General features: G+C 42.5%; 1 protein-coding gene across 7 annotated transcripts in view; it reads right to left on the bottom strand.

The window, feature by feature from the left end:
• Positions 1-18,192, bottom strand: part of ENPP2 (ectonucleotide pyrophosphatase/phosphodiesterase 2) — a 131,511-nt gene that overhangs the window by 9,042 nt on the left and 104,277 nt on the right. For 4 of the 7 annotated variants that reach the window (XM_065903044.1, XM_065903047.1, XM_065903046.1 and 1 more), the window contains exons 20-25: positions 8,897-8,971; positions 7,465-7,601; positions 6,183-6,318; positions 5,449-5,526; positions 1,819-1,951; positions 265-421 (exon numbers count right to left, since the gene is read on the bottom strand). In XM_065903044.1, the coding sequence (XP_065759116.1) occupies positions 265-421; positions 1,819-1,951; positions 5,449-5,526; positions 6,183-6,318; positions 7,465-7,601; positions 8,897-8,971 (716 nt within the window). The remainder of the gene's footprint in view (positions 1-264; positions 422-1,818; positions 1,952-5,448; positions 5,527-6,182; positions 6,319-7,464; positions 7,602-8,896; positions 8,972-18,192) is intronic. The other 3 variants (XM_065903049.1, XM_065903051.1, XM_065903050.1) reach the window with 1 other exon arrangement.

Here is an 18,192-nt window from a genome sequence, read left to right as displayed (position 1 = left end):
TTATTTCGTAGCATCCTCCCTTCACTTCCAGAAATGTTCTGGCTTGTATAATAATAATACTGATAATAATAAATACCTATGTACTTACTGAACAGAACCTAAAAAAAATAAACAAGTAAATGGTAAAAAGAAATAGCAACAAAATAGAAAGGCTTTTAAAGCAACGAAAATGGAGCACGATATACGGTGAGCCAGAGGCGCGCGGGGCGGAAGCGGAAGCGGGGGCGGAAGCGGAAGCCTGGAGGGCGCCATGCCTGCACTCACGTTGCAGCTCTCGTCGTTGTCGGGCCTGTGGGGCAGCACGAAGGCGGACACGGAGAGCGGCCCGTCGCAGCGGTCGGCGGGCTGCGTGAAGTCCAGGCAGCTGGTGAGGATGCTGTAGTAGTGGGTGGGCACGGGGACGGAGCTGCCCTCCACGTACCTGGCAGGGGAGGCAAGACGCGTTAGGGCCGAGGGACCGCGCTCTGCCGAGTTGTGGCCAGTGATCGCTGCCCCCGCGACTGCAAGGCGAGGCCTCTCAGCGGAAACTCTTTCTCGCTTACAAGCGTTAACCCACTTCTCTGCCTTTGAATATAATGTTTTCAATGCCCGAACTCTTTCTCTCAACCTGGTAGAGCAGAAAAGATAGTCGAGGCAAAGAAAAACCGCCTGAACCCAGACGCAGAGGCTGGACACAATGGCAGGTGGAGGGAGTAGAAATGGAAGTCGGGAAGAGTCCGCAAGCACCGCAGTAGGAGGGCCGGCGGTTCTGGGCGCCAGAGTTGTGGAGTTTGGACAGTGATGCTCCACTGAAAGCTTCCGTGCTTGGGAGCACCACTGTGGGATCCACATTCAGGAGAATAACTCTCATAGATTTGTATCAAATGGGCCAGAGGCAGAAAGCACAGGAGCTAGGAAAAGAATGGCCCTTTCAAGCCACAGTGAGGGCCTGAACTTGGTACAGAGAACTCCTTTACTGAAGAAAATTCTAAGGACTGAGTGCTAAGTGTAAATAATCTTTTCCAGTAGAGCATAGCATAGGAAGCGGTAATTCCTTACTTAGTTTTCTCGTGTCTTCATTTTAATCATTTTCAAAATACTGAAATTACGATTAAGCTGATAATATAATTTGAGCTTAAAACTATAACAATAACCATTAATAAATGTATGAGTAAGATAAAATTTCGCTTATGGATGACTGGAAAGGCAGTAAGATCTATTTTATTACTTATCTATATGAAAAAATTAATATTTTTGTCTAATTAACTATAAATCACAATTAAACCCTCTCATATTTTGTGTTACTCTCTGTTTCATACATGTATAAAATTAAATGATGATTATGAATTCGTTTTATTTATATCTTCTTGCCTTCTCCACCAGACTGTAAGTTCCTCATGAATAGAGTATGCCTAATTCTTTTATATCCCTAATAGCACCAGAGAGAGGGACAGAAATGAGGTTTGATCAAAGTTTATGTGCAATTTCCTATTGAGATGTACTGACTCAGAAAACCTAAGGAATTTTAAAAGTTCCCCTCCCACCAAAATAAGGGAAACAAGGGAAAATTATTATATTCCCAGAAGAGTTATTAAAGAATAAATGAAAAAGATTTAATCTTTTGATACATATTCTTTTATGGAGCTGAAAGTGCATTTATTTACCACAAATTCCTGTTTCTTTCAACTACCAATGCCATGTTTAATAAAAGGTCCAAAAGAACTGAAGAATTCGCAAAGAGATTCAAAGAAGAACAGGGTTGAGAGGTATCAGCTCTTCTCTAGTACATGAATATTTGAAAAATATTCTTGAGTGAGATCTTGGAATTTAAAAGCTTACTGTTTGATTTTGTCTTGTGTGTCATGTAAGCCATCGTAGTCATAGTCAAAAATTGGTCCACTTATCACGTTAACTCCATTTCTTTCTGAAGCATATTTCTTCACCAGAACCCTTTGAAAATAATTCCAGATGCCTGTGCAAAGACAAAATCAGTTCTTGGTGAACAAAACTCCTTGCTTTGGCCGAATTCTCTCTAGGGTGTGTTAAGTAAGACACATATCACAAGTGAAGAGACAGTAGAGCTGTTGTGATTCTTGAGAACAAGCCATCGTAAAGCACTAGCTGTGTGTGTCATTTATGCACCAGAAAAGAGAAAGACATGGAGACATTCATTGGTAGAGGAGTTTAACCTAGGTGAACTGTCAGGGATGCCTTTGCAGATGAAGTGGTTATTAGGCTGAGATCTGAAGGGGATTTTCCTGAGCAAAGAGGTGGAGACAGAACATTCCAGGAAGACAGAATAGCTGTGCAATGGAGGAAGTATAGTGTTTGTGAAAAACTGCAAAAAGGCCTTAATCTACTTTTTTCCTTTCATGATGTCATAGACAGACTCATTCCCAAGTTTATGTCTCTAGCCCTAACCTTTCTATGCGGCTCCAGACATACTATCCAACCACCCATCTCACGGTGCATTTGAAGACCTCATTATCATATCTAACAAAAAATTATTCAAACAGAATTCTTAATTCTCCTTCTCACTCCAGTTCCAAACTCTTGGCTTCTCCATCACCGTCAGTGGCATTCACTCTCGGATGTTTGGGTCAAAATCCTAGGATTCACCCTGGACTTGTCTGCTCTCATACACATGTGGCAAAGTCCTGGCAGTGAGACCTCCAAAACACAGCCCAGTTTTCTAAAGCTGATCACTCCTCACCATTCTCACTGCGTCCACGCTGATCTAAGTCACCATCTTCTCTTGCAATGAGCTGCCACAAAAGACTACTTCCTGGGCCCCCTGGGAGAAACTCTTCCTTCTGTGTAGTTCAGGGGTCCCCAACCTCCAGATCTAACGCCCGATGATCTGATGTGGAGCTGATGTCATACCAGAAATAAAGCGCCCAATACGTGTAATGCACTGGAATCATCCCCAAACCATCCCCTTCCCATCACGGAAAAATTGTCTTCCACGAAACTGGTCCCTGGTGCCAACAAGGCTGGGAACCGCGGGCTGTATGTGGCGGTTCTCTCTGGAGCAGCCAGACGGATCCTCTCACACCATGAATCAGAGAGTGACTCACACTCCCCAGCACCCTTTTCTCATACTCCAGATGATTTCTCCCATAATTAGATCAAAGCCCCAACTGTCCACCGTGGCCCCTGCCTCCCTCCGTGACTCTCCTTCCCATCCCTCCCCCCCAGCTACCGGCTTTCTTCTGCCCCTCTACTTGCTGGACGCGCCTCAGAGTAAGGTGCTACACATGCTCCTCCCTCTGTCTGGAAAACTCGCCCTTGATCTGTGATTCCCGGGTGTCTCCTCCACGGTTCACTTCTCAGTTTCACAGTCACACTCTAGAGAAGACTTCTCTGTCCAGGCTAGCTCCAGTTCCATGACAGTCGATTGAGGGGGAAGGATAGGGGTGGAAGGGAAAAGGCAAGAGAAGACGGGAAACGCAAACCAGAGAAGCTGGCTCCAAAATGTTAGATGTGACTTACCGCGCTCGACGCTATTGGGTTGGTCAAAGAACTCGCTCAGGTTTTTCTGTACGATGTGATTGAAAAATTCAAACGAATTTTTTTGCCAACCCAATACATGGGGGTTATGAGGTTCAGGCTGTTATCATTTCTTACCTCTTCTAATTAAAAAATACTTGGGCATTTTTCCCACGGGGTTTCAACTGCTGATGATCCTCTATTCTAAGTGAGAAGGACAGAGCAGGCCACCAGAGCCAAAATACCACGGATAATTATTTGCAATAAGGAGGGAGGACAGTGGGGGAGAAGTCCAAATGTTAACTTAAGCATAAAAATTGGAGAGGCACAGAAGGAAAGAAATAACAATGGGAACAGTCAAAAGGCCAAACCCGCAGAAATGTGGCCTGCGAAAAAACCATTCCCTGCTGAAGAACAGCGGGCCCTCTGTGAAGGGCCTTTGGCCACACCAGCCTCAGGGTGGGACGGTGTGTGTGTTTCCTTTATTGCTGCTTGGTCAAAAAGGCATCAGCAAAGAATAAAGAAATCCAGGAAACCCAGATTTGTGGAAACTCAATGAAGCTGCATTCCATGTAATATTATGACAAATGGATTTACGTGAGTTTATGAAACATTTCTCCACTGGGCCCGAGAACAAGCCAGGAAACCTCCTCTTAAAGCATACTTTAAATTTTCACTCATATGCAACAGAGTCTACCTTTGAATAAGCCCTTATTTACTAACTGAGGACAACAAATAAACATTTTTTTTCCTCTAAACCATTTGGCCATTTTACCGATGTCAAGTTGAGGAGGCATGGCCCTGTAGATGACACTTCACCATCTCATGTTTCAGTTTTGACATTTTATTTTAGTCCTGAGAGTCATGTAACACAGCTCAATGCTCCTTTACTAAGTGAAATTATGTAGAAATGTTTCCTTTTCCCACCTTTCCTAGAAGCATCAAGGTCTGCTTGCTATAAATGAAATAAAGGGAGATCAAGTCTACTCCATAATGCCTTCTCTATCTTTGAATACATGGATGGGTGGATGGATGGATGCATGCACGGTAGATGGAAGGAAGATGGATGGATGGGTGGGTGGGTGGAAGGAAAATGAATGGATAGATGGATGGATGGAAGGGCAAATGAATAAATTCTTTGTTAATCAGAAATAGAAAATGGATTATTTTGTTCACTGGACAATTAAGTTACAAATACATATAAGCCATAGAAGTCATGCATTCAAATCTTATAATTTTACAAATGAGAGGCTAAATGGCATTTCTGTGATCACATAGGCAGTGGTCACACTCCAGGGACCAGAACTCATTTTGGGAGCCAGAGCTCACCATGATTATACCATTCATTTCATCACTATCACCCACAAATATTTATATCATATAGAAAGAGATTATGAGTGTATATAATTTACTTAGCCCTAAAACCAACTGAATTTATACTCTGATGATTCAGAAGACTCATTAAGGTCTTGCTAGGTTTCAGGATCAATATTCAGAATACATCATCACCATTCCCCTAAAGGAAGGGCTGTTCGTGGCTTTTACTGTAACATTCAGTAAATAAATACAGATGCTGTTAAATGTTAGGTAGCATCCAAAATACAAAGACTCTTGAAACCACTGATAGAGTGAGCACTGAAATGGGAAGAACAACCGATTAGAAGCACAAACTTGGTTTAGCTCAGCTTCTACCATTCATGACTAGAGTCACTTCTTGTGACTTTAATTTGATTATAAACAAGGGATAAATAAAAATCACCAAAAATAAAAATAAAAATCACCAAGCTCCCTCACAGATTCATAATTTGGATTAGCAGTAGAGAATTACATTACATTAAAGATTGTTGAAAATTATAAAGGCTAAACACATGAAAGGTATTATTATTATTAAAATGAATCTAGAGGTAGCAAAGGTAAGTGATAAATTTAGAAACATTTATTTCCACAAATAATAATCTACTAGGTAAATATTGGACTTACGTTTAAAAGCAGGATACATTGGAACCATATTGGTTACAAGGAATGCATCATATTTAGCTTCTGGGGACGAGCTCAGATCTAAACATTAGGAAAACAAATAGTGTCTATTACACACTAAAATCGACATCAATAAAAGTAATCTTATAAAATGACCCAAACGGCATGCAGTGACTGGACCGACTCTTTCATTCCCACTTATCCCCTCTATGTGCCATTGCCTACTTCTCTTCCCACTCCACCTCTCTTCTTCACTCAATCCTTCTCCTTAAATAAAATTTTTATGTTCTTTTGCTTCCAACCTAATCTTGGGTCTACTAAGTATTATGTAAAAGAGTTCCTTGACTTTACCAGTGTAATTTGGACTTTAAAAAATGCCATCAAGGTAATGAGAGATAATTAAAGGGCTTCATGTATTCTTAGGAGATCACATCTATAGTATTATTTAAAAGATTAATGTCTCATTAATTTCCCATTTCACTTTTAGATTCTCATTTAATGATGTCAGGAGACACAGTGAATGTTCCCTTGCACTTTAGAACTCCCTGGGAATAGGATTTGTGAAAGCTGGTTTCTTTTCTGGCTGCTTTTGGAAGGTTCCCAGAGAAGTTCATCTCCTCAGCCTTTTGAGCACCCCTCTAAAAACCACTGAAATCCTAAATACCAAGTTGCACACGCCAGACTCCGCAGAATAACACCCCTCTAGAATGGTTAGATCCTGGTCTTCTGTAACTTACAAGGAGGAAAGAGGAATCCATAGGACATCTGTTTATCATTTCTGTAGGCCAAACAGCTCTGACTGAAACTCGGAGAAACGCGGACATCAGGCCGGACGCAGTTGGTCAGGTGCTCAGCGATGCCAGAGACCTCAGCCTGAATGGTGAGTCAGAGTCATCAGCAAAGCCGTGGGAGAGACAGTACCAAACCAGCGGGGAGACACTGAAGCCAGACTGCCCGGTTCCACACAGCCCAAATCAAAGCCCCATCAGCTTTTACTATAGCTCATATTCTGATAGTCTCTCTTTAAAATAAACAAACAAGAGAGGACTTCCTTGGCAGTCCAGTGGCTAAGACGCCGTACTTCTAACTCGGGGTGGGGGGGGGGTTCAATGCCTGGTCAGGGAACTAAGAGCCCATGTGCCACTTGGCCAAAAAAGTAAAATATACTCTTAAAAAAATAAAAAGACCTCACTTTTAAATGCACTAAGCTAGTAATTTTCAAACTCTTTTTTTCCTACTAGCAGAACTCTCTTTATCAGTCTTGGGTAAAACAATAATATGGAAGGCAGAAATCTCACTGTTGACATAATGAATGAGATTCCACAGAAGACAGCTTAAAAAATAATATTCTGAGAAATAATATAGACGTATCTCCTATTTAAAAGAAATAACTTTATGTATTGCTTATGCCCGAGTACAAATTAACAAGTAGTTATGTTTGGGGCAGCTGAAGTAGTCCTTTGTATTCAAGTAGTCCTTTGTATTCAGAAATTAGAAACATATCTTGACTGCTAATAAATTTTTCTAATTTCTGATATAAACTGAACTATCTCATCTTTACCAAAACTGAAACCCCAACATAAAACAAACCTTCGTTAACAAAACAAAAGAAAACAAGATGTTAGTGGGGTCAGGCTGTGATGTGTGGAGCCGTGGATATATGGGAAATCTCTGTCCTTTCCATTCAATTTTGCTGTGAACCTAAAACTGCTCTAATAAAGTATATTAAAACACACAGCCAAATCTTGATAGCTTCTGAAACTACTGGGCCATGACAAGCAGAGTAAAAGAAACTAACAGAATTAGTATGCTATGCTATCTCACATATTACCGTGAAGTTATTAGAACATGGCAGAAAGCCTAATTCAAAATATTTTACAATAGATCCTATGTAGGATTTCTTTCATCAGGAAAAATTAAAGTCTCTTCTAAGAAAAAATTCTGTTCCGCCAACAATCATTCTATTAAGGCATGGAGCGTAATGACATGAAGAACATGAAACCCAATTTTCTCAATGACCTGTTTGGAAACAGTGTATGATGTCCAGAGTGGCATTAGAAATATTTCACTATAACCGCTTTCAAAGTCAGTGTGATATAAGATATCATATCTAGTCCGATAGAGTACAGCAGGCCGTCCATAGAGGAGATGTCTCTCTAGGAAAGAAAAAATAATGTCTTAAATACAGATTACAATGTACATCAAATGTTAAAGACTCTTTGGAAGAGAGTCAAGTTGTCCAACATTTGCTTGCTTACTTATTAATAATGTAGTTCCTTCTCCTTAATTTATTCAGGTTAGTGTTCCTAACACTTTGGTGGTTTATTTGATCACCTAAGCATGGGTCAAGGCTTCCAGTCATCAAAACTGTAATGCAAATGCCATATTTATTTTAATAATTATTTTCCAGTTGTAAAGAATTTTAATCCACATGGGAAAGAAACATAGTAAACTGTGGAATGATTCAGCTGAATGGGAAGTCAAGACAGTTGGATTTTTATAGAATTAATTCCTTTGACCCTGAAAGGCTCATCAAATTAACCAGCAATTTAATTAAGAGAAAGGCACTCTTTGATCATTATTTGTAAACTGCAACTCAAATACGCATTATTTCAGCATAAAAAGTGAGCAGTAATGAGCGTTTAAAGTAAGTAGCTTTGTGACACATAGGAAAACCCTTTAGGTAAGAACTTAAAGGAACATGTATAGATAAAATAAGTGGCGTTCAAGAGGGTCCTTTGAGTACAAAACGAAGGTTGGCAGTTAGCAAAGAACTCAGTTAAGACCCCAGAATACAGATTCCTCTTAGGAAGAAATAAAGGTTTGAAACCTTCATCTTCTAAGAAGAGAGGGGACATGAGTGGGCAAACCTTCATTCCATACCCACAATAAATGCCTCAAGCTTGATCTGCCCATTTTAAATAGGCCAAAGTCAGAATGGCCATGGACTCTTAAAAATTGAGGTTCTACAGATCGAAATAGTTAGCGACCTAGGCTTCGGCAATTCACAGTTCCCTAAGTGATGACCAAAAAAAAAAATTTGGTATGATTTCTATTAGAGAAAATCATTTCTGGCAATCACTTATTAAATTATGTATACATGTTGCTTTAATTAAAGTATTACCATTCTACGCAAGTAACAGAGAAAACTCTGTAGATTACTTTGCATGACCCTCCCAAGTAGAACTGCTGATTTGAGGCAAAACAGCCCACACTGTTACAGCACAAGCCTGCTCTGGGTAGTTGGGCTTCGTCAGCATTGCAGTAAATGTAGAAGCCTTGGTTAAACTGCCGAATTTAGGGACCCACCCCTAAGAATTAGAAAACAATAGGCTAAATATTATATAAATGAAATGCATAACAAACACATAAAAAGCCTGCAAATCGTAACAGTAGTACTTGGGAGCAGTTATTAACCAGGTCAGACTGTCCTTCAAAACTCAAACCAAACCTTTTCTAGGTTCAAAATTTCCATTAACGTTTTCCTTGATTTCATTTTTGCTGCCTCTGAATTTCCTGGTTTCAGCTGGAAGCAGAAGTATCAAGATTCTTTGAGAAGCTATTCTCTTTTTATCATTCAAGTTTTCATGCTTACCCAACACATTCCTCCAAGCTCAAATGCAAACCTGGTGGATTATCCAGTCCGTCCCGTTAAGGAGGACAGCAAAACAGCAGCTGTGTTCCTTCACGCACCGCCCCTCTTTAGAGCAGCCATCAGTCAACAGTCTTGGACAATCTGTAGACTCCACCAACTCTGGTTCCTCCTTACTTCTTGTCATCCCTCCATTCCATGAAAGTTGACTGATTTGCAGAACTGCCCATAATCACTGTCAGCAACCCTGCGCTATGATATATGTGACGCCTTTTCTTTCCACTGGGAATAACTTTTCCACCAATCCTGTTACTTGTCTCCCTTCAAACGTGTTGTCAATACATCCTCCCTTGTCAAAATGTGTGTCAGATCTTGGGTTATGGAATAGAGATAAATCGTGTGTGCCTGCTAAGTCATTCAGTCGTGTCCAACTCTGTGTGACCCCATGGACTGCAGCCCGCCAGGCTCCTCTGTCCATGAGATTCTCCGGACAAGACTGGAAGCTCACAGTTCAGTGGGAGACAGAAGCCTGGCATTAATAACTGAAATGCAGTCCAGTACCCACTCTAGCAGAGATACTGACATAATGCAGCCTGGTACCCACTCTAGCAGAGATACTGACATGGTGGAGTAGGAACATAGAGAATGGTACCTGCCACAGATGGGGGTGAGGGCATCAGTGCAGTCCTTATGGAACTTAGGAAGCTAAGACACAGTGAACCCACATCCCATTTATGCCTATGCCCTGGCATAATCCCCCTTCTCACCCTCAAAAGGGGATGACAGATAAAATGGTCACTTTGTTCAGCTCTCACGGAAAAGACAAGGGGAGGAGCGGGAGGAAGGGGCCAGGAGGGGAGAGGCGTCCGAAGAGTCCCCTTCTCCTGAAACGTTTCTCTAGTTAAGCTTCTCCATCTCCGCTTGTGCTTTTGCTCTATATGTACAGACTCGATTTTCTTCAGAAATGTGGGCTTCCTAGCTCCCAAGATATGTACTACTGGAGTTTTTGGCACATGGAGCACAAATATATCATTATCTGACTCACTTTTCCCAGTGGTTAACTGATCATATATGATATGAAGCAAAAAAAAAAAAAAAAAGAAAAAGTAGTAGCTTTGACAGTCTCCTAAGAGCCCACGAGCTCCCCAATGACTGAAAGAATCTACTTGAGTCTTCCTGAAGCATAAGAGGTGAAATCATCTTTGCAGTAAGAAACATTTTAAGGCCCAGAATCAAAATTTAGATTTCCCTTTTTGGGTTTATCAGGGCTTCCCTGGTGGTTCAGTGTTAGAGTCTGCCTATAATGCAGGAGACCGGGGTTCGATCCCTGGCTCGTGAAGATTCCCTGGAGGAGGGCATGGCTACCCCCTCCAGTATTCCTGCCTGCATAATTCCATGGACAGAGGAGCCTGGAGGGTTACTGTCCATGGGGTCGCAAAGAGTCAGACATGACCGAGTGACTGACACTTTGCGGTTCATCAGGGTATCAGAGTCACAGGTTCTTGGTCACTGCCTGACTCTGCTACTCCAGCGACACCTTAGACAAGCCACTCACGGCCTTTCTGGGCAGCAGAAAGCCCCTTGTTGGGGGAGCCACAGAGTGTACTTGGAGTTCAGTCTTTGTGCACATAGGGCTCTGTCCTGAGACCAGACACCCTGGAGATGAACTTCTAGTTTTGAAATACGTTCCTCGTGACTTTGTGACACGGATCTAGCATAACTTTTGTCTTCCCAGGCTGGGTTCCTACTCCATGAGATTCCAGACGGAGCCTCCATTCCACAGCCCAGGTCCCTGTTTACAATAGTGTCTGGAATTCTTGGGACATGCCGCAGTTCCCCTCCAGATACCACATCTGGCAAGTACTGGGAGGCGAATCTTTTTAAGTGGTGTGGACTTCCCCAGCCCGCTTTTTTTGTCTTCCAGCGTTTGCTTGTCCAGACTGGAGTGTGTATTTCTTTTCCCTCTTCAGCTTTCTGACCCATATTCCCATAGATTAGCTGGCTGACTCGAGAGCCACATGAAAATCTCCCCTTTTTCTGTTTGTGTTTTAAAACATTCACTCCCACAATAATATGCTCTTACATTTTACCACAGACTCTCTGCCCCAGGTCTCTGCTTTTCCTACCTCCTTTCTCCTCCTTTGCCTGTGAGTGTCCACTATCATTTACTGCTGAGTCAACCGCTCCTGGGATCAGACTGGACGTCTCTGTTGGTGTCCTGTTCTTCCTTACCTCGGCCTTTAAAACACTGTCGTAACTTAGCACCAGGCTAAACCTCACAATAAGATCATCATAACTTAATGAGGACAGGGCTTTTATTGGTTTTGTTTACCATTGTTTCTCTACCTCCATCATTGCCAAATATCGACCTGGATAAATAAATGATTGTTTTATTTGAAAACAAAATATTGTTCTTTATGACTTTTAAGACCTGAATTTCTACGTATGAGTCGTCTAATATAACCCCAAGAGACAGACTGGGCAGACCAGTGTCACCTTCATCTTGCTGATGTAGGAGCTGAGGATTCATGATTTGTGTGAGATAATTCAGCTACGCAACAGCACCCAGAATCCAGGTCTCCACCCCGGCCCAGGACTTTTCTCCCAGCTTTTTGGACAGTCTCTAGGCGGATGCCGCCTGCTGGGTTATTCTAACGGAGAGCGCAATGAGTGGAAGGCCCACTTACTCTGGGCAGGAGCTCGGCCTGAGTCATGCCTTCTGAGAGGCTCATATGACCAGAAGTTTGTATCCAAGTATCTACTGCTTCAGAAACAACTTCCAGATCCTGCTATGCACTGAGATTCTCTCCAAACACTCTCTCTTTATTCCAACCCTTAAAATAAGAAGCATTTACAGAGGGAAGCACAGAGGCTTTAGTGTCCTATAGAACTGGAGCCAGATCTCATCTCACTCTTCATAGCTTTGTGATTCTCTAACTTAACCTCCCAGAGCCTCATAGCTCTCTGAGATGTTGCATTCTTTACGAGAAAATATGTCAAGCACCTCGCTGTGTCTTGATCCAGTGTAGTTGTAGTATAGTCATTTAGTAAAGGACATTTGATAAATTCAGGCTTAAATTGAAGAAAGTAAGGAAAACTCACTAGGCCATTCTGGTATGACCTACACCAAATCCCTTATGATTATACAGTGGAGATGATGAATAGATTTAAGGGATTAAATCTGGTAGACAGAGTGCCTGAAGAACTATGGATGGAGGTTTGTAACATTGTACAGGAGGCAGTAACCAAAACCATTCCAGAGAAAAAGAAACACAGGAAGGCAAAATGGCTGTCTGAGGAGGCTCTACAGATACCGAAAGGCAAGGGAGAAAGGGAAAGACAGACCCAACTGAATGCAGAGTTCCAGAGAATAGCAATGAGAGATAAGGAAGCCTTCTTAAGTGAACAATGCAAAGAAATAGAGGAAAACAACAGAGTGGGAAAGACTAGAGATCTCTTCAAGAAAACTTGAGAGATCAAGGGAACATTTCATGTCAGAATGGGCATGATAAAGAACAGAAATGGTAAGGACCTAACAGAAGCAGAAGAGATTAAGAAGAGGTGTCAAGAATACCCAGGAGAACTGTATAAAAAAGGTCTTAATGATCTGGATAACCATGATGGTGTGGTCACTCACCTAGAGCCAGCCATTCTGGAGTGTGAAGCCAAGTAGGCCTTAGGAAGCATCACTACGAACAAAGCTAGTGGAGGTAATGGAATTCCAGCTAATCTATCTCAAATCCTAAAAGATGATGCCATTAAAGTGCTGCATTCAATATGCCAGCAAATTTGGAAAACTCAGCAGTGGTCACAGGACTGCAAAAAGTCAGTTTTCATTCCAGTCTCAAAGAAGGGCAATGCCAAAGAATGTTCAAACTACTCTATGGTTGCATTCATAGCAAGGTTGGCTATGAAATCCTTCAAGGTGGGCTTTGGCAAGATGTGAACCAAGAACTTCCAGATGTTCAAGCTGGATTTAGAAGAGGCAGAGGAACCAGAGATCAAATTGCCAACATTTGTTAGATTATAGAAAAAGCAAGGGAATTCCATAAAGACTTCTACTTCTGATTTACTGACTATACTAAAGCCTTTGACTGTGTGGATCACAACAAACTGGAAGATTCTTAAAGAGATGGAAATACCAGACCACTTTACCTGTCTCCTGAGAAACCTGTATTCAGGTCAAGAAGCAACAGTTAGAACCAGACATCGAACAACAGATTGGTTCAAAATTGGTAAAGCAGTATGACAAGGCTGTATACTGTCACTTTGCTTGTTTAACTTATATGCACAGTACATCATGTGAAATGCTGGCATGGATGAATTACAAGTGGGAATCAAGACTGCCAAGAGAAATATCAACAGCTTCAGATATGCAGATGACACCACATTTATGGCAGAAAACGAAGAACTCACGAGCCTCTTGATGAAAGTGAAACAGGAGAGTGAAAAAGTTGGCTTAAAACTGAACACTCAGAAAACTAAGATCATGGCATCCAGTCCCATCACTTCATGGCAAATAGATGGGGAAACAGTGGAAACAGAGAGACTTTATTTTGGGGGGCTCCAAAATCATTGCAGATGGTGACTGCAGCATGAAATTAAAAGATGCTTACTCCTTGGAAGAAAAGTTATGACCAACCTAGACAGCATATTAAAAAGCAGAGACATTACTTTGCCAACACAAGTCTGTCTAGTCAAGGCTATGGTTTTTCCAGTAGTCATGTATGGATGTGAGAGTTGGACTATAAAGAAAAATGAGCGCCAAAGAATTGATGCTTTTGAACTGTGGTGTTGGAGAAGACTCTTGAGAGTCCCTTGGACCGCAAAGAGATCCAACCAGTCCATCCTAAAGGAAGTCAGTCCTGAATATTCATTGGAAGGACTGATGCTGAAGCTGAAACTCCAATACTTTGGCCACCTGATGCGAAGAGCTGACTCATTGGAAAAGACCCTGATGCTGGGAAAGATTGAAGGCAGGAGAAGAAGGGGAGGACAGAGGATGAGATGGTTGGATGGTATCACCAACTCAATGGACATGAGTTTGAGTAAACTCCAGGAGATGGTGATGGACAGGGAGGCCTGGCATGCTGTAGTCCATGGGGTCCCAAAGAGTCAGACATGACTGAGTGAACAGACTGAAAATCACTGTGGACGGTGACTGTAACCATGAAATTAGAAGACACTTGCTCCTTGGAAGGAAAACTATGACCAACCTAGACAGACTATTGAAATGCAGAGACATCACTTTGTTGACGAAGGTCCGTACAGTCAAAGCTATAGTTTTTCCAGTAGTCATGTACAGATGTGAGAGTTGGACCATAAAGAAGGCTGAGTGACAAAGAATTGATGCTTTTGAACTGTGGTGTTGGAGAAGACTCTTGAGAGTCCCTTGGACAGCAAGGAGATCAAACTAGTGCATCGTAAAGGAAGTCAACCCTAAATATTCACTGGAAGGACTGATGCTGAAGCTGAGCCTCCAATGCTTAGGCCACCTGATGTGAAGAGCCAACTCATTGGAAAGACCTTGATGTGGGAAAGACTGAGGGCAGGAGGAGAAGGGGACGACAGAGGATGAGACGGCTGGATGGCATCACTGACTCAATAGACATGCAAAACCTGGGAGATGGAAAGGGACAGGGACGACTGGCGTGCTGCAGTCCATGGGATCGCAAGGAGTCGGACAGGGTTTAGCGATTGAACAACATCAACAACAGATTTAGTAAATTTTCAATATCAGCAAGGAATACTGATAGGTAAAGGTCATTAAAATTCAGTGTTTGGAGAAGGAGAAATATCATATGACATCCTTTATATGCAGAGTTCTAAAAGAAATAATACAAATGAACTTACAAAACAGAAACAGACTTAGAGAACAAACATGGTTGCCTGGGGGAAGGATGGGGGAAGGAATAGTTAGGGGGTTTGGGATGGGCATGTACACACTGCTATGTGTAAAGTGGATAACCAACAAGGACTTAGGTATAGCACAAGGAACTCTGCTCCGTCAGCCTGGATGGGAGGGGCGTTTAGAGGAGAATGGATACATGTATATACATGGCTGAGTCCCTTCCCTATTTACCTGAAACTATCACAACGCTCTTTGTTAATTGGCTATACCGCAATACAAAAGAGAAAGTTAAAAAAAATTCACTGTCTCACCCAGTTCATCTTGAATCCTACTATAAATCATCGACAATTATGCTATGTATTGAGTTCTTCTAAGTCCTCTGCAAAACACACACGAGGATACATACACAGAAACACAAGTATATTTCCTCCTTTCTTTAGCAATACTGACATCTCCAGTAAAATAACAAAAGTGAGAAGCATTTCATAATTGAAAAGAGCTACAGAGTGTCCATCTCTAGTTGTTCAGGACTCTGCTTTAAATTGACAAGAATCACTAGTTGGTTAAGTCATTTTTCTAACCAAGCTAATTTCTCATAGGGTATGATAAGGAGCCAAACGTGGGTGTTACAATCATTTTTACCTTTTTCTCACAAAGGTATGTGAATGCCAATCTGACTAAGCAAATATAAAACATGGTTTAGTAATGTAAACAGAGAAAAGACTAAGGTGAAAATAAACAGTGCAGTTATTTACAGTGAAACTTCCACCCGGCTCCAGGTCCAGAAATGCTTGCTATGAGAAATTTAAGCATCCCCATCTCATTCATTCATCCATCCATCCATTCAACGGATTTCAAAATGAAAATTCAGTAAGTTTGCCAAGACATTAAATACATCTGATGTAGAAATAGCAGCCATGCAACTAAGATCTGGGATTCATTACAAATGTAGAAATATTAGGGCTTTAGAAAGCAGTTTAGATCATAATTTTTTATTGTTCTTCCCTTCATTTTAGTAAAGGACTTGATTCTGTAAATTTAGTATTTATAATAAAACATTTATCATTGTTGTTCTGTCACTGAGTCATGTCCAGCTCTTTGCAACTCCATGGACTGCAGCACGCCAGGCCTCCCTGTCCTTCACCATCTCCTGGAGTTTGCTCAAATTCATGTCCATTGAGTTGGTGATAGCAGCCATGCAACTAAGATCTGGGATTCATTACAAATGTAGAAATATTAGGGCTTTAGAAAGCAGTTTAGATCATAATTTTTGAAGATTATATTGTTCTTCCCTTCATTTTAGTAAAGGACTTGATTCTGTAAATATAGTATTTATAATAAAACATTTATCATTGTTGTTCTGTCACTGAGTCATGTCCAACTCTTTGCAACTCCATGGACTGCAGCACGCCAGGCCTCCCTGTCCTTCACCATCTCCTGGAGTTTGCTCAAATTCATGTCCATTGAGTTGGTGATAAAACATAGCCTAACATTAATTAAATACACCATTCTTCTGTTACCTTGAATTTACCCTGAGTTGTTTCACTACTGGAATGCACAGCTTTTACAGATGTGTTTGGTACAAATGTATGTTCAGGGCACATGATTTATTCTGAAAGAAGCAGCTACCTTCTTGTGTATTTTTGAAAAACTAGACAGGAAAATAACACAACTTTATATTTGTATAGAGCTTTAGGTCTAAAGAATGGTTGACAAGCCTCAGAACATGTTCAGAGACGTGCGGAAAGGGGACGTGGTCCCTCTGAGCACAGGGCGCACAGCACTGGAACCCCGAGGCTGCCCTGCAGCAGGACAGGCATGGTGACTTCCCAGGGGCCAGGCCTGCGAGCCGGGGCGCACCGCAGCGGCCGAAGGAGCGCAGGCCAAGACAGCGGCGCTCTGCAGCCGAAGCCACGAGCGAGACAGGGCCCTTACGGAGGCAACACCCAGAGACGGAGAGAGGCAGACAGGAGGGAGGACGCTGCGGCTTACACGCTTTGTAGAACTTCAACAGGCACCGAATAAGACAGTGACATGTAGTTATTTTATTTCATGTAATGGTTTTAGTACCTCTCTTATATCACTCCAGTTATTGGCAACTGCCAACAGCCATTAGTATGCATGCACAGCAAACAGTGCTATATAAACTCAGACTTTACCAAAAAAGTCTATTGATATTAAGCCGTTAGTTGTAATAAAAATAAATACAGACTCCCTTGCATCATCAGAGGCTGTCCCAGGGCTTTCCCAGTGGCTCGGTGGCAAAGAATTCACCTGCTAATGCTGGAGACATGGGTTCGATCCCTGGTCTGGGATTCCTACATGCTGCAGAGCAACTCAGCCCGTGTGCCACAGCTATGGATCCTGGGCTCCAGAGCCGGGAGCCACGACTGCTGACGCCCACCCACCCAGAGCCCCAGCTCTGCACCAGGGGGAGCCGCTGCAGGGAGGAGCCCAGCCCCTCAGTTAGAGGAGCCCCGCTCAGCACTATAGAGAAACGCCCTGCAGCAATGAGGAAGCACAGCCAAAAGCAAAACTAAAAAGAAAACGAGAGAGCCACGAGCAAACCAAGGAGATGTGCTACCATGGCCTCCCTCTAACATCTCACGTCACTGTCGTGAGGTCACGTGTTGGAACTGGCTGTGAGACGGCTGACAGAACCAGACGTCTCAGCGAAATCAACCCCCAGCTCAGGGCAGGTGCTTAACAAAGACTCATGAGGGTCCATGGCCATGAAAGAGTAAAGACTTTAAGCCTCAGTGATGTGAACTCATCGGGAAATGAGACGTATTCAACCGTGAGCAGAGCAAAGGAAAGATGGGGTCGCCAGGCCTAGCTCCGGCCGCCCTGAGCCAGCGGTTCGCCAGAAGACGCCTCCTCCTCCCATGCTCAGCAGGGTGAGGCCACTCTTTGTGCCGAGCGTGGGGCTGGTTTCGTCCCAAGAGCACACTGCCACCAGAAAACAAAGTGAAAGATTTTTTTTCCCAGCTGGAAATGTTTTAGGACCATGAAGAGCCAGAGCTTGAATCAGAAAATCATGAGCATCCCTTCAAAGCTATCATAATTAACTATTTCATTAGTGACTTTCAGAAAAGAAACATTTCAGTCATATTTCTCCGCCTTGCCAATTGAATGTTTGAAAAACTCAAATCATGAGACTATACTCCTCGATCGTGGTGTGCGTGTGTGCGAATTCATTTAGTCGTGTCTGACTCTTTGCGACCCCATGGACTGTAACCCACCAGGCTCCTCTGTCCATGGGATTCTCCAGGCAAGAATCCTGGAGTGGGTTGTCATGCCCTCC

The sequence above is a fragment of the Muntiacus reevesi genome, chromosome 12 (assembly GCF_963930625.1).
Source record: "Muntiacus reevesi chromosome 12, mMunRee1.1, whole genome shotgun sequence".
Lineage (NCBI taxonomy): Eukaryota > Metazoa > Chordata > Mammalia > Artiodactyla > Cervidae > Muntiacus > Muntiacus reevesi.
The sequence above is the reverse complement of the archived record's forward strand: the minus strand, read 5'-3'. Positions and strand labels throughout refer to the sequence as shown.